Source organism: Psittacula echo (assembly GCF_963264785.1).
Source record: "Psittacula echo genome assembly, chromosome: 6".
Classification (NCBI taxonomy): domain Eukaryota; kingdom Metazoa; phylum Chordata; class Aves; order Psittaciformes; family Psittacidae; genus Psittacula; species Psittacula echo.
This window is the reverse complement of record NC_137743.1, coordinates 22,248,255-22,267,508: the sequence shown is the minus strand read 5'-3', so window position 1 is coordinate 22,267,508 and position 19,254 is coordinate 22,248,255. Positions and strand designations below refer to the sequence as shown.

Here is a 19,254-nt window from a genome sequence, read left to right as displayed (position 1 = left end):
GCAAACAGTTGTGGTCAATGGCTCCATGTCCGGCTGGAGACCAGTAACGAGTGGTGTCCCTCAGGGATCGGTATTAGGACTGGTCTTGTTCAACATCTTTGTTGGTGACATGGACAGTGGGATTGAGTGTGCCCTCAGCAAGTTTGCCGATGACACCAAGCTGTGTGGTTTGGTTGATATGCTGGAGGGAAGGAATGCCATCCAGAGGGACCTTGACACGCTTGTGAGGTGGGCTGATGCCAACCTTATGAAGTTTCACCATGGCAAGTGCAAGGTCCTACACCTGGGTTGGAGCAATCCCAGGCACAGCTACAGGTTGGGCAGAGAAGAGATTCAGAGCAGCCCTGCAGAGAAGGACTTGGGGGTGTTGATTGATGAGAAAATGAACATGAGCCAGCTTCAATGTGAGCTGGCAGCCCAGAAAGCCAACTGTATCCTGGGCTGCATCAAAAGGAGCGTGACCAGCAGGTCGAAGGAGGTGATCCTGCCCCTCTACTCTGCTCTTGTGAGACCTCACTTGGAGTATTGTGTGCAGTTCTGGTGTCCTCAACATAAAAAGGACATGGAACTGTTGGAACAAGTCCAGAGGAGAGCCACGAGGATGATCAGGGGACTGGAGCACCTCCCGTATGGAGACAGGCTGAGAAAGTTGGGGCTGTTCAGCCTGGAGAAGAGAAGGCTGCGTGGAGACCTCATAGCAGCCTTCCAGTATCTGAAGGGGGCCTACAAGGATGCTGTGGAGGGACTATTCATCAGGGACTGTAGTGACAGGACAAGGGGTAACAGGTTCAAACTTAATCAGGGGAAGTTTAGATTGGATCTAAGGAAGAAATTCTTTACTGAGAGGGTGGTGAGGCACTGGAATGGGTTGCCCAGGGAGGTTGTGAATGCTCCATCCTTGGTGGTGTTCAAGGCCAGGTTGGATGAGGCCTTGGGTGGCATGGTTTAGTGTGAGGTGTCCCTGCCCATGGCAGGGGGCTGGAACTAGATGATCTTAAGGTCCTTTCCAACCCTAACTATTCTGTGATTCTGTCACCCTTCCTCAAAATAAAAATCTCAGTTCTGAGGGGTGCTTGAGATCATGGCAGTATGGAACAATCATTTGTTGAAGTCATATTTAATGAAAGGGAGATAAACACATGAAGCTGGAGTGTGACAAATCAAAGCATTTGTGCCATTGTAATGAAATTAGGCAAACAGAACAGGCTTGACAGCTCTGGGTTCCCCCTGTCAAACTGCATTTGTAATTCTAGCCTTGCATTCATGTGCGGCTGTGAATGGCACTGTTTCCCTCTAGATATGGTGGGCCTGGGCCCCTGATGACCATTTCAATTCACAGGGGATTAGCTTTGAAGACTATATTTTACAGGCATACTGAAAAGGATGCAGTTAATTCTCACTTCTTCATTGGCTTGAATAATCCTTAATTTTGGGCCTTTGTTTACTTTTATCATACATAAAGCTTTTGGTAACAGTTATAGTGAAGTATTGATTTCAGAGATACACACAAAGCTTGCTTCCACACATCCCCACGGTGAGCTTGTATGCTGTTGTGCAATCCCAGCAGCCTTTTAAAACAGCTTGCAGTATTTATGCATTCTGTAATCTAGGATGTAGGTTCCTGGCTCCTCAGCTTCTCCCTAGCTGTCAGAATTCAGTTCTCTTCATCTATTAAGAGCTCAGTCTGGGGTAAGACAATGATATTTTGAAGAACTTGTAGAGAATGTTAGCTGTCTACTCTTTTTGATGACCTCTTATATACCAGTTTTAGTGGACATCATTATTTTCAGAAAGAAGGACTAGAGATTTCTCTGATCACAGTAGCTGCTAGATCAGACTGTATAAGTAGCAATCTTTCATTTCAGGTATTAAAATCTCTTGAAATGTACTACACATTGCCCCATATTATAAGGGTTGGTCTAGACCTTGCAAGGAAAACAAGACCAAAACATCAACAAAAGCCCCTTGGGGGAAGAGATGGCAGAGGATTCTTTTCACTCAAAACCAGGACTGTTTGGAGGGGAACATACATTCAAGCACAAATGAATGTGGATCCTCTAGCTTAGTTTTTTTACACTTGTTACTCTACATTAATTGGTCAGTAACAACTAAGGGCAACTAACTAACTAAACTAACTAACGCAGGGCAACTAAGATGATTAAGGGAGTGGAGCATCTCCCTTATGAGGAAAGGCTGAGGGAGCTGGGTCTCTATATTTTGGAGAAGAGGAGACTGCGGGGGGACCTTATTAGTGTATATAAATATATAAAGGGGGAGTGTCATGAGGATGGAGCCAGGCTCTTCTCAATGGCAAACAATGATAGGACAAGGGGTAATGGGTATAAACTGGAACACAAGAGGTTCCACTTAAACTTGAGAAGAAACTTCTTCTCAGTGAGGGTGACAGAACACTGGAACAGGCTGCCCAGGGAGGTTGTGGAGTCTCCTTCTCTGGAGACATTCAAAACCCGCCTGGACACATTCCTGTGTAACCTCATCTAGGTGTTCCTGCTCTGGCAGGGGGATTGGACTAGATGATCTTTTGAGGTCCCTTCCAATCTCTAACATACTGTGATACTGTGTAATGGAGTTAAATATTGGACTAAACTTCCTAAATAAAAGAACTCATGGCATGTCTTTTATTGCAGGTGCAGGGTGGGATGTGTTCCAGTCAATCTGGAGAATTTGTTTTCGGAGTGGTGAAACATGCGCCCTCTCTGCTCGTCAGCTGTAGAGCTGCTGAAATTGTAGTTTTGTCAGGGGACATAGATCCAGTATGCATATACTGTTCTGTGGCTGTTGCCTAACTGACACTATGGAAAGCAAATTCAAGCTCTGCAAATACGTTAGATAAACAAGTTACTGTAGTTCTATTTGTTAGTTTTGTTAATCTCTAAAATAACCAATGTAGGACTAACTCAAAGGTATTTCTCCTTTCCCTGTGATTCTGCATTTTAATCTGGGTGAGTTTAAGCCAGTGCTTATTCCAGCACTTAAGACTTCAAGAAATCTTTCTGAAAATCTGAAGAGTATGGTTACTCAATACTTGTACATGGTTTTAAAAGGCAAGGACAATTTTTCCTTGCAACTTTTCTTCTTGTAACTTGTACTTTTCCTTGTAACTTTTCTTCTCTCTAACTTACTGAGAGAGATGCAGAGAATTCTCACCCTTGGGTAAAAAAACCAAAAGGTTTTGGGTTTGGGTGAGTGAACTGAGAATAAAGCACATATAAAATCATGTAGGCCCGAAAAGCAGTCTCTGCAGAAAGTGTTTTTGACGGTGAACCCTTTGATTTAGTTTGATTTAGTAATTTTATTACTAAACCAAAGTTTAGTTAGACAAAGCAATTGGTGGTGCCTCAGTTTTCTGTGGCATAAACTCACTTATCTCCTAGGCAGGAATCCTGAAGATTTCTACTCTGATATAGTGTTATCTTTGTCTTTTTCCCACCTTAAGAAGTAGAAAGAATGCCTGTTCATTGCACAGGTCAGTACGTAAGCAGGGAACGTAATAGCACATGCTTGAAGCATTGTTCTTGTCTGAGCTTGTCTGCCTTGGAGAGGTGCGTGGGATACGATTGAGACAGCCTTTCTGAAGGCTGGGCTTCCAAGGCCAACAGCTGCTGCATAAGAGGAGTCCAGGTCATGTGGTTTGGGTTGCAGTTGCCTGTCCTGGGGACAAATGATGTTGAAATAACATGTCATAAACAATTTTTTCTTGTTCATTTACTCTGATTCGGAACGCATAGCCGATCCTGATAAGAGTTATTCAGGAGTGAAGAGTTGAAGTGCCAGAGAAAGCAGCTTATGTGAGCGTTTTAGATCAGGAATGTGCCAACAGTGTGCTACCAATAAGAAAACTCTTCTGAGGGGGACCTGCTCCTGTACTTCAGGAGAAGGGGGATGCCAGAGGTCTGATGCAGCTTGTTTGCTGAAGTGCTAGAATGGCTGGATGGGATTACTTAAACAGAAGTTAGGTGCTTAAAGATGAATTATCTATCTTTATAGATGTGTATGTCTAAGCGCAAATAAACCATAGGGTGAATGAAGGAAAGCCCTGTGGTCTCCAAGGAATTCCATCCTCATATTAAAATTGCCGATCTGAAGAGCTGGCTTTCTGATACACTACTTAAGATATTCTTCCTTTTCTTCTCAATCTCATGCACTAATTTGGGCTAGCTGAGCTTCCTTGGGTGTAGTGCTAGTGCTGGTCTCTGCTTCCCTGAAATTTCGTTGAAGGTACCTGTGTGAAAAGAATGTGAAGTTCTTTCCAGCTGATCCCCAAAGCAGCCCTGGCTCTTCATGTAAGACTGAATCATGTTTTAATACGATTTTTCCCTAGCTTTGAGTAGATTGAAAAAGAAGGCTGCTGTAGGAATCTCTAATGAAATTTTTGTTTCCTTGTAGACACTTGTTCAATTCTTTCTCTTGTAATACCCTAGGCTGAGGTCATGATTGTGGGGCTGATGGGGTTTGGGGTGTGTTTTTTGGTTATGGGGTTTTCCCCCACTGAGTTGAAAGTAGTTGCCTAAGCAGAGAACCATGCCATGTTTTCTAGTTCAAACACTGAGAAGGTTCTCGTGCTAAGAAACGTACTTGGAGAAACAGCTCCATCAGCAATTCTCAAGTCTGTCACTGGTTGTGGTTTCCTCACATGTAACGCCTGAATCTGAATCTGGCAGAGGGAGAACCAGAGTTGAAAAATCAGAACTTTTTTTTTTTGGAAGCCTCTATAAAAGTTCAAGTATCTACTTCCAAACATTCAGTATTACTTTATACAGCCTTTGTTTTGGCAAAGGAACTGTTAAAATTATAATTTATTTTATTGGCCTTTCTGAGGTTCTTACTTTCAGGAGAGCATAGAATTGCTTTACAGTTAGGTGCCAAAAAAGATCAAGGTTTTACACAGTGTCACTTTCATGAAGTTTTAACTGGCTGAGCAGAACAAGTCCCATTAAAAACTATGGTCCTACCTTACCCAGGTATTGTGAAAAGAGCATTATTCAGTTCCTGCTGTTCTGTGTTCTAGATTAAACTTGAGCTCTGGTAGAAAAAGCTCGCATGGAGTGCACCTTGCACTTCCTGTTCTGAAGGGGCTGGCAGGTTGGTTCTGGACTCTGCCATGTTCAGTATATAAGGCTATGAAAACCTTTCCAGGAGAGACCTGCTGAACTAACTTTGCTGAACTCAATAGGAGAGTGTTAAAAGTATTGAGCTTTGAGTTTGTAAAATTGTTACTTGATGACAAACTTCCAAGTAGCTTTAGTGCCACTTTCAGATGCTGAACTGGTACTTTAGCCAGTGAGAGTAATCTCTTTCAAGACAGGATATAGCAAGAATAGCTACAGTATGAGTCTTTTTCTCAGTTCCCGATCTTCCTATTGCAGCAAGCACCACTACCAAGATTGATTCAAAAGGGAACCAGTGACCCCTGTAAGTCCTCAATGCCTACAAATGTTGCCAGCAAGAAGAGCTCATTGTAGTAATCAAGTGAAGACTGCCCAGATGGAAACAGCTAGCGGTGTGACTGGTGTTCCACTGAAATTAAGGTCCCTCAGACAGTAATCTTTTAGTGGCCAAGTCTTGCACTAACAGTACTCTCTGATTAGTATGTTTTTAATTTTCAGTAACACCGCACCAGCTATCCAGTCTGAAAGAGTTTTACAGCTTACACAGTCAGTTTCACAGAGCTTAATGTAAAATGCTGCGTTACCATAAAAGCTACAGTCTTTGAATATCAGAGAAGTTGGCCAGAGTTGCTGTGTAATCAATAGTATGTGCCTAATTAAATCCTAATTAAGACAAACCATTTTGTGCTCTTCATGTAAATTGGGAATTTCAGTTAGACTGCAGGGGAATCCAATCTTTAACCACATCAATAGTCACAACTTTAATTGAAAGAGAAGAAATGAAACTGCTCTCCACTCTTGTAAAAGAAACTATTTGTTGTCCTGAAAATAGGGAGTGTGGTAACCTATGTATCCTCTGCTATGAAGTTTGTCTTCAGAGCTGCATGGGAGGAATGAGATGATATACATCTGTAGAAGTCCCATTTTTTCCACTAATCAAGATGCAGCTTTTCCATCTTGGGCTCACTGGATAGAAGGAAGCTGGAGGAATTGACAGGATTATAATTCATTCTATAGAAAGGATCAGTAGTGGGAAGAAGAGTTTTGAGTGTTGATCCCCAGTAGTCTTACTATATTTAATGTTGTCCAAGTGCTTGTGACCAGACAAGTATTCTATAAAGCACACTTAAATAAATGTCATTGAAAGCGTGTCTTATGATCTTCTGCATTTCTATGAGCTATTAAGAGGTGACACAATTGTAATGTCACACCAGGATATTATCTTGCAAATTGGGGGACTTGTTCTTAAGCCAAAAATATTGAATCATCACCTTCGTTTTAACCTCTTATAAGTTAGTGGTGTTGGACTGATTTGAACTGGTGGCTGACTGGAAAGAGACTGCGTAATGATTCCCAAAGTTTCTCTTTCTTTAAAGCAGTTTTGCTTTAATTAACAGCAAAACTGTCATGCTTCATTGCTCTCCATGGTCTTAACTATTTAAAACAAAAAACCCCCCACCCTGCATTGTTCTTCCTCCTTTGCTTCCTCACCATAATTTGTCACAGTTATGTTAATATGCTTTCTGATAGGCTTTTTACTTTGATACTTAAGGATTTTCAATAGGAACTATGATAAAACGGAATTTCACTTATCTTAGAATCAGGAGGGTTTAGATGTGTTTTTTTCCTTAAGTAAAATAATTGAGTTATGTTGGTAGGTGAGAAAGCAGCAGCTTGTCTAAGGATACAGGAATTACAGGATTTTTTTTCTTCCCTGCCTCAGAGAAGCTCATATGCAATATTGGATCATCAGGAATATAAATGCCAGTGTTCCTGTGACACTATTAGCTATTAGACTTGTTAACTTTTATTAGGAATAAAGTGTAGGTTTTAGCAAGTTGAACCAAGTGTTTGTACTTAATTTTTTTTTTAGTTTTAGGATTATCCAAGTTGCTTTTAATGTACTCTTCTTTGCCTGTGTAATGGCTGTCTTGTGGTTGCCTTCAGCTGCTTTTAAATGCTTTTTCTCCTAAGTCTCTCTCAGGTTGGTTCCTTATGCTGGGTTTTTGATTGTTAGGGGGTTTTGGTTTGGGTTTTTGGGGTGGGGTTGCTTTTTTGTCACTTTCCCTAATTCTGGTTTTTTCCATTCCTATTTTTTCCTATTTTCTGTATTTCTTATTTTTATTCCCAAAGCTTCGATTGATCATCTGGAAAAGTTTAGGATACTTGTTAGTTGCTCTTTCTCCAGTTCAGCAGCTCAGTGCATCTGCCTTCTTGTACTGCAGCTTTAGAGAGAATACTTGCAGTCCAAAACAGCGAGTGCCTTTTTTGCTTCTCTGGTTGAGAGGCTTACACAGGTATTCTGAGAACGAGACAGGAGAGGTTTTAAATTTATCTTGTGGGGTTTCTCCTGTCTTTGCCAAGCAAACTGGTAGTGTTGCAAAAACGCAATTTGTATTGGGGCGTAACACTGCAAGAGATCCAATTAACCTGGTTGTACATTTGTACCATGCGTGTGCGTAGTAGGATGTTACGGAAGTGGTGGAAGGTGGGGCAGGGTCTATATAGTTCATGGAATCACGCAGGTTCAGGAGCACTAGGAAAATGCAACAGTATCTGCCATTTAGTTAAAACATGAATTTAGGCAGCAGTGGCTTTGTGTTGTTTACAGGCTGTTCTTACGATAGGATTTGTTTTAGAAGGCTCCAGAAGGATGTTCTGAAGATCACAAGAAAGTGAACTTAACAAACCACTGCGTTTAAAAATATATACGTATATGTGTGTGTGTGTGTGTGTGTATTTAAAAGGAACCCTTATTTTCCCAGCAGACTTCCGAAACTAAGCTGTTGCAGGCCTCTTTCCTCTGAGATTAAGCTTGCTGTAAATTCTTAAAGAGAAAGTGAATCCTAATGAGTGAAGTCTAATGCCTCTTTTAAATTATTTTTATTTTAACAGAGCTATCTGAAATTGAACCCAATGTCTTTCTTCGGCCTTTTCTGGAAGTAATCCGTTCTGAAGACACTACAGGCCCCATAACTGGATTGGCCCTCACCTCTGTGAATAAGTTCCTCTCATATGCACTAATAGGTATGTTATGTGGCACTTACCAAAATTCCACTAAACGCATCTCCTTGAGATGTGTCTTTGGTCAGAATACATGCTTGCAGTCTTAATCAGGAGGTTGGGGAAATAAGAAAATTGTCATTAATGCTGGGGAAATAGGCATCTGCAGTTTCTTAGCATCATACCTGCTGGTCTTTCGTAGCACTTCAGCGATGGCTAGAAGTAGAACTACAGCTTCTAGCATGCCCTGACTGCTGCATGTGCTTATGGCCGCTGCTGGACTGTGGTAATTGGCAGCTGCTGTTTAATGCAGTTTGAGCAAAAGGGCCAGGGAGGGGAGAGTACCAGTTTGGATTACAGTGTTGTAATATGCATAAACACAGTGGAATTTATTTTGGTTTGTGAACTAATATTTCTGCTCCAGGGTGAGGATGGTTTTCTGCCCAGTCTGGCTGTCCAGTGGTATGCCTGTACTCTTCACTTGTCACAGTTACCATGGCAGAGACAGTTTTGCCACTCCCAGACTTTGAAATGTGTGTGTTCTCCTTTATTTTTGTGAAAGACTAACAATGTGCATGTGGTCAGTTCCCATGGCTCAGCTGGCTTATAGTAACTCATTAGCTGGCTTTCTGTCTGCCTTCAATGCTGCTGTTAGTGGTGCTTGATTTTTCTGTGTAAATTCTGTTAGTACTTTCTGATCATTGGTGTAAGAGTTACAGAACTTGCCTATGTTTGTTTATACATAGTTTCACTTGGAGAAAATTATTTTGCCCGTCTTCCTCCCCCCAGGTTCAAATTTCTCAGTTCTTTTCCTCCTTGGCATTGTAAGGGAACACTGTTGAGGTTTTGGCACTGTTGTTTTAAATACTTTGTTCTTTGGCGTTAGCATGAGGGAAGTTAGAAAGTGCTTGATGTAGATGCAGACCACTTTTGAAAGAAAGACCCAAAATTAAAATGAGCAAAAATGGGGACTTGCAGCACAGGAAGGGGGGAAAAAAAAAAAAAATTATAAGTTTGATGAAAATCTAGTGTATCAAGACAGCAGTTTGTGGTCGGTATTTGGTATAACTAATTGGCAAAAAATAACTAAAATTATGCAGGATTCACTTCGTAGGACAAAAAAGAAATCTTAATAAGCCTGTGAAACATGTCCCTATAAAGGAGTAAGCAAGGATGCAAAATATATTAGTTTCAACATAGAACAGGGGGATGGACTCTTCTGGGCTTTTATGGTCTGGGTGGGATCAGAACATCAGGCTGGTATCACATGTCCACGCAAATGTCTGCACAGGCAGCCGACTACAAATACTTGATTTGAGGCAGAAACAGTAAGAAACGTAGTTAAGAATGTATAGTCTTTCTCTAGCTAGTTGTTATTTAGAGTATTAATCAGGTTACTCCACCAAGGGCGCATCCGTGTAACTGTTGCTGATCATGTGCAAGTGGTAGACGGTGGAAAAGACCCTCTGCCTGAATTATGTTGTGGAGCAGAACCTGTCATCTAAGACCTCTGTTGCTGCTTCAGGTGACATTCACAGCAGCCATGTTCTTTGTGCTGTTCCAGATACCACTGAGGCTGGGATTAATGGTGCTGACTGAATATCTGGCTAGGCTTGTGTTGTAAAATTAAAGCTTTTGGGTTGTATATTTCTCTTTGTAATATAAGATTAAGCTTGCCTACACATAGGAAAAGCTTAAAACTGTCCTTAAGATACAAATCTGTTTCAAACTGCATGGAGCAAGGAAGGATGGACTCCAGCATAACCACAGCAGGCAAATTTCAGTGTAGCTGATATTTGTGGTGCGTTTTGGGGCTGACAGGTGAAACCAGCACTCTTTTTCAACAGCATCATTAGCCGTGTCTGTTCTATGAGTGGAGGGCTTTTGCTGTACACACTGGGTCGAAAAACTTCACACTGGCAATGAAAGGACCAAACTCCTCTGATAATTTTGTTTCTTTAAAACAGCTTTCTTTTCCTATTTCCGAAGTATTTCATTGGTAATCCTTGTGTTATCTCACTGTTATTCTGTCACATGTCGGCAGGTGGTTATCTCTCAGCTTTTCAGGCCAGTATTGGGGAGGGCTTTATTTTAAAACCAATTAGAAAAAAATAATTCTTTAATAGCCTTTGAGATTTCTGATCTTAATTAGTCTGAATTGCAAAGGTCTGTTCTGAGATTGTAGGGTGCAGTTCACCAACAGCAGTGTGCAATCACAGCTCAGTTTGATAAATATGCTTGATATCACCATGCATGTGTTCTGGTAGGAATACCCTTACAGAAATTATCCTCTGCCTTGAAATAAGTACTACCCTTCCAAATGTTATAGTTGATAAATTACAAAGTAATTTATAGAGTAAACTCTAGAGTATAATCAGTAAACTACTGATTTTTATCTCTCAGATTAATTATGTCCTTACTCAGCAGTTTTGCAGGAGCTAGCTAGCTAGCTGTCAGCCTTTTTGATGAGCTCAAACCTTAGCTATAGGAAGACTAGTGGCTGAAATGAAAAGGTATGTGATTTTTCGTACTATAACAGTGTGTCCGTAGCAGCTTCTGGCTCCATTTCTACAGTTAATTTTCTCTGGTGTTCCTGAAAACTGCATATCCATAAATGAGTAGCTGTTGCTCAGCTGCCAGCAAGAGGACATGCTGTTTGGGGAGTTTAAAGCATGTTCTCCCCTCTACTTTCTCTGTCTCCTTGGTGATTTATTTTAGCTCCACTAAAGGTGTGGAGCAGGCTTCCGGCTTTCCTGGGTTTCCCTGGTGGTAGAGAGCATGGATTTTCTGCTTTCTGCTTGTTCTTTGGTCACCTGTTGTGAGAGTACACCCCGTATGAAGTGTGTGCATCTAGATGAGGTCTCCAGATCTTTGCGTTGCAGGTAGCAATTTTCAAACTAAAGTTTTCCTTCACACAGACTTATTTTTGTTAGTGATTCTGAGCAGGCATTGACATGTCTTTCCATGCTGTTTTCTCACAGGGGAACAAAGAAGCGGGTTGATCTTTTCTGTATCTTTGTCTGCAAAGTAGGAGTATCTGTGCTTTTAATTGAACTCAGGAGGTTTATAAATTGACCTGAATTTGCAGAGCTGTTCCAGGGAGCCAGAACTGAAGTAGTCAGGCATGTTATGTGTTGGGAGAGAGGTGTGTTTATTAGTGTTGAAGGTAAGGGCTAAAATGGCAAAGCAATAGTCATAGATCTGTTAAAGAAGCATACACACAACTTGCTTGCATTTCCTTTTCACACAGACTATTTATCCATAACTATGACTAAATGTATCTCTAAGCCTAGAGCAACTCATATGTACTGGAAGAGGTGGCAGTGCTCTACCTTTTCAGCAGCAAGTGGCTTTTTCCTCTTGTTGCCCTTAGGTGCTTTCCACTGTAGTTGTTGAGACTGGTGAACAGTAATGTTAACCTAGGCACTGGCATTGTAACACCACTGGTCTTTGCCTCATTTAATTGAGGCAATTTAGAATGATCCTCTATCACCATTAGTGGTTTAACCTGTAGTTTCCACTTGTGAATAAGAGTGCATGGGGCACCAACATATGGCTGAAGGTATTGCCTCTGGTAGAAGAGTGGTAGCTTCTAACTGGATTATAAGCCATTGTCAAAGGTACAAAGAGAACTGCCTTTGACAGTCAGGCCTCTTCTCTAATGCTTACCAGTATCAGAGTTTGGTATTCTATTAAGTGCTGCTGCTTCAGTAGCAGCAAGCGTGACCAATGGTCTTAGAACAGACTTCTTGATAGCTCTGTGAGGAGTTTGACTAGCAAACCAGTGGAGCTGAACTGTGCAAGCTGAGTTTTTTCGGTGTGTGTGAGAGAGAACCATGCCAAAAGTAGGCAAGCTCTGCTCTGCTCTTAATAGGAATGTATAAGAGATAGCAAAGGCAAAGTGCTGTTTCTATTCTGAAGTACAGTGATGCCGTTTCAGTTTTGTGCAACTATGAGAAGTTTCCTATCCTCCAGCCCCTCAGAATCACCACATCATGGTGGTGGCTGCTCTCTTTGGACCACAATAAGGGCAGCTTTCTTTAATGCTTAGGTCTTAGACCCTCCTAGGTGTGAACACAACTGAAGTAAAAGAGGGAATCTGCAAAGCTCCTCTGCAAAGTATACAAGGTCTTGCTTGGTTCCTCTGTCAGCTTCATTCTCACTGGCATTCAAGAGGCCCTATTGCTAATTAATAAGGTACTAACTGGTGTTTAGGTTGTTTCCTTTCATTCCTAATGACTGTTTAGGTAGGAAGGTAACAAGATTCTTGCCCAGTGCTATATTGTTTAAGTGAGAATGAAATCAAAGCCGGAGATAGCTTTTCTGAAGCCACTGTAACGTGGCACAAGATATGGTTACTAGCAACAATCTCGTCCTAAACATTCTCTTAACTGCACCATTGTTTGTAGCTACAAAATACTGAAACGGGGAGAAGGAGCCTTGCTGAATGATTGAAGCAAGAGGCCTGCAACTCTGATATCTAAACTGTGATTGTGTGTGTCTGCTGTTTTCTCTGGGGAAAGCTACTGGTCCGTTCCTTCCCCAACTCCTATTGCTTAGGAGGGATGTAGAACAAGAGACAATTTTTTCTTCTCAGTCTAGTGGAACCTGTTTGGCATTTTCTCCTCATGGGAGTAAATTTGAGGTTCCCTGTGTTTAAGAGCTGTTTTTCTCTTCATTCCCAAGAAGAAACAGAATGCATTTAACAGCTGATTGTGCTGTGTTGTGTGGAACAGGACACAGTCTTAAAAATTAACATCTAAAACCATACAGAGCTGGTGGTGACTGAAATCATTTTGCAAATGTAAACAGACTCTTGATAAAGTCTTTCTGAACGCTCAAGTTTTAAAAACTTTGTGCTACTGGGAGGTGAGTTTTGCTCGTCACACAAATTAAGGAAGCCGATGTCAATAAAGTATCTCTGTGTAGATGTCTCCCCACAGAGGTGGTAGACTGTATGTGGCCTTTCCCTGTCATGTATTTTTTTTCTGTTGCTCAGATCCCAGCCATGAGGGCACAGCAGAGGGGATGGAGAACATGGCAGATGCTGTCACTCATGCCCGATTTGTAGGCACAGATCATGCGAGCGATGAGGTTGTGTTGATGAAAATCCTACAGGTGAGTGGAGAGAACTGGTAATTACTATAATGGTTGCTGCCTGTTGTGGAACATATCCTGTTACATGGAGATGAAGAGGAGAGAGCAATGTTTTGACTCTGTGGAGCTTAGTGACAGACTTTATTTTTAAACAGATGGCTCGTATACCTGTGGTAAAAGCTTCTCCAAATGAAAATAATTAAAAGCTTAAATAAAATGATTTTTAAATTAAGGAGCTTGATAATGTGGTATCATTGATAATCCTACCTTGTGCATGGTCTGTGTTAGTGAGAGTAAATCAAACATGGATCTCAAACTTATTTTTGAGAAAGGTGTTTTGTAGAGACAAACCTACAAACTATACATCTCTTCGGTCTGTGTACTTTTGAGCAGATAGCTAGTTACTGAATTTAAATATTGGGTAGCAGGCAGCATTATCAGACCTCTTTTAGAAGTGGGTTGGGAGATCATTCTTGTCTCCTAATCTGTTTTTTGAGCAGAGCATTCAGTTTGAAATGATTTCTGGAAAACCCTTAGGTTGTCTGCTCATGGCAGTCTGTCTTGAGGTAGCTAACCTCATCTTAGAAATGCATGCAAGTATGGGACATCTGTGTGCTCTTTATTGCAGGTTTTGAGGACATTGTTGCTCACTCCAGTGGGAGCCCACCTCACCAATGAATCTGTGTGTGAGATCATGCAGTCCTGTTTCCGCATATGCTTTGAAATGAGACTCAGTGGTAGGTTTGTTCATACTTCTGCAGTTAAGAAATGGTCGGGTTTCCTCAGCATGAACTAGTTCTGTTGTAGAGTGTGCAGCCATGGAAAGCTGCTGAGCTTTATGTTACTGTGTCTTTCTACAACTTGCTGGAAAATTTAATTCACAGGACAACTTCGGACTGCTTTTTCCCCAGCTTTGTGGCGCCACCTTGTGATGAGCGGCCCATTTGCAGTAGTGCAGTGTTGGAGCCGGTTTTAATAAATTTGCCGTAATCTCTGTAAACAAGGCTCGGAGGGGAGTCTGCTTGGAGAAGCCTCTTGATAATATCACACTGAGTAATGACACCTGTGTTATTTGTTTTTGTCTTCGCAGAGTTATTGAGAAAATCTGCAGAGCACACTCTGGTCGACATGGTGCAGCTGCTCTTCACAAGGTAAACCTGCTTGTGTTTGCCTCAGCATTGCCGAGATGGCCCTCTAAGGACAGAAAGATTCCACACTTCCACTTAAGGGCCCTCAGAAAAATCATCCAAAATGGTCATTATTTAGAGGTGGAAGGGGATGAAGGATTTGGCACTTTTCTCTTGGGCTGATTGTGTTAGACTGCAGGGAGACAGAGGTAGGGAAGGTTGCCTGGTTTAAGGTGTCCTTTGAGGAGAGATGGACAGCTAAGTAATGAAGAGCTTTAGGATAGGGAACCAGTTTGAGGACAGAGAATGCAAACGTCACTCAAAAAAAAAAAAAAGGGTGAAAAAAGAAATGCTCTAAAAAACATAGCTCTCTTCAGGAGAGAGAATAGAAATGGTGTTGAATAGCCGCATGTTGATTTCAAGCTGAGAGCTTTGGCCTCACATATCAAAGAGAATTTTAAACTCTTGAGATCGTATGTCGTGGACAAATGTTCTGTCTTTTTCAGTGCCCTTAAGGTAATTAATTAAGATTACTTCTTTTAAGCTCAAGTAAGTTATTTAACTTCAAAACTGTTTCTCCCGATAGTGAAGTAATCATAGACTTTCTCTGGGTATTGTGAAAATGAAATGTACAGATATATAAATACTTTGAGTAGGGAAGGATTGCAGTAAAACTGACAGCTTGTGAAACACAGCTCATAATTTTTTTTTTTTTTTTTCCCATTGTCATGCTCAGTTCCATTTGGGATCTCACTTGTTTTGTTTCTTTTCCTCTGTACACCCTGTGTCATGCAGTGGACTGGACAAATGTGGGGCAGAGTCAGAATCAGTCTCTTCAGAGAAGAGAGACTGCGTTGCTTTTTCTCCAAATGAATATGTGAATTTTATTTAGTGCGTATTCATTACTTATTGTATATCCTCTCCTCTGTCCTTCTTGATAAGGCTTGGAGACATCACTGCCATCTGTGCCTGTGGACACTGGCATTAGAGAAACAAATCAGTGACAGCAACTGCAGGGGTGATTTGGCCATCTTGTTTTCCAGAATAAGAAACAGCCAAAGCTGTGATTTTGTCCCTTCAGCAAGCAAAGATAGAATTGTCGTAAAGGAACAGAAGGGAGAGCAGGGTGTGTGGAGTTGTAGAGCTCTACACATTTGTCTTGCCTGGTAGCCCAGGTGAGAGCAGTCTACCTCCTTTAACTCTGAGACAGTGACTACTTTGCTCAAAGCATTCAGCTTAAAGTTAGATCCACTGTGCACCATAATTGTGTTTATATGGTGGAGAATAGAGGGGTAGCTACTGGGGTTTCTACAAAGTTAATGAAAAGGGTTGCCATGACTAGTAATAACATGTACGATCCAAGAGTCCTAGTGTGGACGACACTGACTCAGCAGCTGTTTTTAGAAGCATAAGGAAACCTGGTTTGAACCAGTCTGACTAGTCCACTGCTGCAAACATACACTGAAGGAAAAGAAACTACTTGTATCACCATTAACAATGAGAATCTGAAAATCAGTGTAGCAAAAAGAACCTCACATCTTTTTTTTTTTTTTTTTTTTCCATCAGCAGATTTTGGCAGGAAAAGAAACTAAGAGCGTCTCTTTTTGTGGATAAAACCTAATTTTGGTCTCCTAATATCAACAGCATGACTAGAAAGAGCAGTCTATTTTTTTTTCCCTTGTTAATGCAAGAAAGCTTATGTATTTTAACTTGTTCTTTGTCTTTCAGGTTGCCTCAGTTTAAAGAAGAGCCTAAAAGCTACATGGGAACAAACATGAAGAAGGTAAGATTGAGCATCGTGTTGGCTTCTCTTGTCTCAGGCTTGCGCTCGTCTCTGTATTGTTTGTTTTCACACTTGTGTTTCTTCATTCCTGCAAGTCCCTAGTTCACTGAAAGAGCATGTTTAACCACATAAATGGACATAGCTTCATTAATTCTGTGGGATTAAGCCCACATTGTCCAGTAGTGAATCTTATTAATGATACTGCTGCCTAAGTGAGCCAGTCTGGATTCTGGGAACAGCCATCAGCTGCTGTGGGCTAGAAAACCCCAGCAAGTTATGGGACCTGATGGTGATGTCATCTGATTATTTGCTGGCTTCTGCTCTCTCTCCAACTTCCTTCTCATCTTTCTTCATTCACTGCAGGTTTAATGCTGAGCTCTTGGGATATATTTATCCAGTTTTCCCTATGCAGAAATGCACATTTTTGAGGCTGGTGAAACAACATGAAAGCAGTATGAAATTGGGCTATCGTAGAAAAAGCTTTCATGGCTTCCAGAAGGGGCAGCTACAGAATGTAGCAAAAGCCTTAGTTCACATAAGCAATGCCATCTCTATTAGCAGCCACATAAATGTATTCCGTTCTTTTTCTCCCTTTCCCTAAATGCACAATTTTCTGAGGGTGGAAGTTCCGGCTTTCAACATCACCATCTCCCTCTCTACAGTGAGTTTTTCAGCAGCTGGATTCAGTAGGGAAAATATCATAAATGTAACCTTAAATGATGGTTAATATAACAGTTTCTTAGGTGGAGGGAGGTCCACTTGAGGAACGCCATATATACTTCTAAACAGATATACTTTTTGTACTCCATATAAAGAATGTCAATGAGGTACAGGTTTCTAGTGCTGAGAGCAACATGATGGGAAGAGAAGTGCTAGAGAAGACATAATCACCATTGAACTTACGCTAAATGTACTACTTATATATGTTATAATTTCCATTCTGTTTTTATTTTTAATGAGTTAAGTGGCAGCATTGGGTAAATGAACATTTCAGAGCCAGTATAGCAGTGTTTTGAGGACTGAATGCTTACTTGTAGGAATCTGAAACTAGCTTGGGCCTTTACTACTTGTGTAGTAACCTGACTGCTTGTTTCCCTTGCTGTGGGAGAAAAGTGGCAAGATTTGTGATGATGGTAGGCTGACCTAAGGAAAGCTAAAAGGGAACAGGCTGATGTACTGCAGGTATCAGAATTTGTTGTGGTCTGTGTACAGAAGGTGTAAAGTGAAGGTGAATTTGAACTTAGAAAGGCTACCCTTATCAAGTGATGGCTGCTCCCAGCTTGGTTAAGTGATGCTGTGTCCTGTGTCTGGTCTGTGCAGTTACCTTGTACTGTCTCTTTGCTGTGCATGCCAGGAGTCTGCCCTGCAGCCTTGCACTCTGCCAGGTTTTCTTTTCTTTTCTCTTTGGGTTTGTTTTGCTTTGTTGAAATCATACATTTGCCTATCTTTCACAGATGTCTTCATGTCTCCTCAACAAACTGGAGCTAAGTAGTGGGGAACAGCCCAAAGCCCTGAACCAATTAGAGAGGGTATTGCTCTTTAAGAACCTGAAGGTCTCTCTCTCACTTCTCCCTTATTACCTTACTCTCCTCTTCTCTTGTAAACATCACTGAGAGATAGTTGTGTGCAGCAGATCTCCCTCCACTCATTTGACACAGCATGGCTTTTGGGGACAATGCATGTAACGGCTGCTTTGCAGTGTTGTGGCTGCAGCTGGGGCAGGCTTGTGAGGGAGAGACTCTTCTTCTACTGCAGCATTCGGTGTCTTGGTGAGTGCCACCTAAGACACCATCACGGCATCCTCTGAAGTAGGGAGCAGAAGGACATGGGCAAGATTTGACTCCTCTATGACACTGAAAAACTGAATAAAAGAAATATTAAAAATTCAGGTTGCTCTCTGAAGGCTCAAGTGTTGTGTGTTCTGGCTTGTTTGTAGATGTAGCAGCATATCTGAGGAGTCTCTTGACTCAGTCTGAGCTTTGTTACTTCGTACAGGGCCACAAAGTTCAGTGCTCTCTATAAAGGTTTTTGGAAGGAGGCTGCTGTACCTTTTCAACATCTTGACCATGTTTCTACTGAAATTAAACGCGGCTCCCAGTACAGTATTCGCTAATGGAGGATGAGTGGGGCCAAACTGCATTACGAAATGTGTTAATCCCTGCTAGTTGCTCTAGAAAATACTTCCAAAGAAATACTGTAGGTGTGCAGATTGTTGGTTTTGGACCAATCATAGAAACCCTGAGAAACTAGCTTAGATGAAACCCTTCTCAGTTTTCCATGCTGATTCACAGACTTAATGTAGATATAGTTCTTGTCTATCATTAATTCTATATGGTCCAAAAAGAGCTGAACAGAACATTTAGAGAAGTGTTTGCTATTCTTTTGTCCTGTGTCTGTGGTCAGGATAGTCAGGGAAGGCGGTGGCTGGAGACTTGCAGATTTAAGCAGAGTTGTACAGAAGGAAAGACTAAGACATGTTTCCCTTTGCAGCAGAAATTGTTGTAGCTAAATATTGGATACTGCAGTGAGAATCGGGATGAACTTAAATCTTAGTTTTCACAGATTTTGGGGGTGGATTATGTTCATAGTTGCCAAAGATGCATAAATAACTTTCAACACATAAACTTCATCAATTGTTGCAATACAGGCAGGTAGGTGAGATGACTGGAATGCATTGGTGTCTCCAGGACTTGGATTGTGGACTGCGTTCTCTCTGCATGCTTTTGTGTCTTGAACACGCTACTTGGTGTGCTGATCAGTTCCATGCTGCATCTAGAATGAGCTCGTGTTAAGTATAATCACTTTAGTTACTAATCATTGGCCCCTGCCCTTTTCTCTTGAGGCTTACAGTATCTTATGGAAAAACAAACGAGTCCAGGTAAGGTGGCTTATAGAAAAATGAGACCTCACAGACCCTTTAGAAAGAATCTTGTAGTATTTCATTTTTCTTCACCTTCCTAGATCTTAACTGGAGTTTTATTGTTAAAACCTTATCTATCAAAGGAAGCATTTAGAGTCTTGTATGTTTCTTTCTTCTGCAATTTTGTGTACATGTTTCTTTTTGCAAAGGTAACTCAGATAAATGTAATAGAATCTGCACTGAGTTCCAAGATTA

The 19,254-nt window shown here is 41.3% G+C and overlaps 1 protein-coding gene across 8 annotated transcripts in view; it reads left to right on the top strand.

Annotated features, from left to right (window-relative positions):
- The window catches only part of GBF1 (golgi brefeldin A resistant guanine nucleotide exchange factor 1), a 113,307-nt gene that overhangs the window by 59,981 nt on the left and 34,072 nt on the right, over nucleotides 1-19,254 (top strand). For 4 of the 8 annotated variants that reach the window (XR_013957150.1, XM_080620587.1, XM_080620586.1 and 1 more), the window contains 6 exons: nucleotides 8,025-8,156; nucleotides 13,132-13,250; nucleotides 13,858-13,966; nucleotides 14,320-14,380; nucleotides 16,085-16,139; nucleotides 17,594-17,692. Coding sequence is in view for 7 of the 8 variants with exons in the window: in XM_080620587.1 (XP_080476713.1) it covers nucleotides 8,025-8,156; nucleotides 13,132-13,250; nucleotides 13,858-13,966; nucleotides 14,320-14,380; nucleotides 16,085-16,139; nucleotides 17,594-17,692 (575 nt within the window). In the remaining variant the exon portion in view is untranslated. Of the gene's footprint in view, nucleotides 1-8,024; nucleotides 8,157-13,131; nucleotides 13,251-13,857; nucleotides 13,967-14,319; nucleotides 14,381-16,084; nucleotides 16,140-17,593; nucleotides 17,693-18,981; nucleotides 19,018-19,254 lie in introns of all 8 variants that reach the window. The other 4 variants (XM_080620593.1, XM_080620589.1, XM_080620592.1 and 1 more) reach the window with 3 other exon arrangements.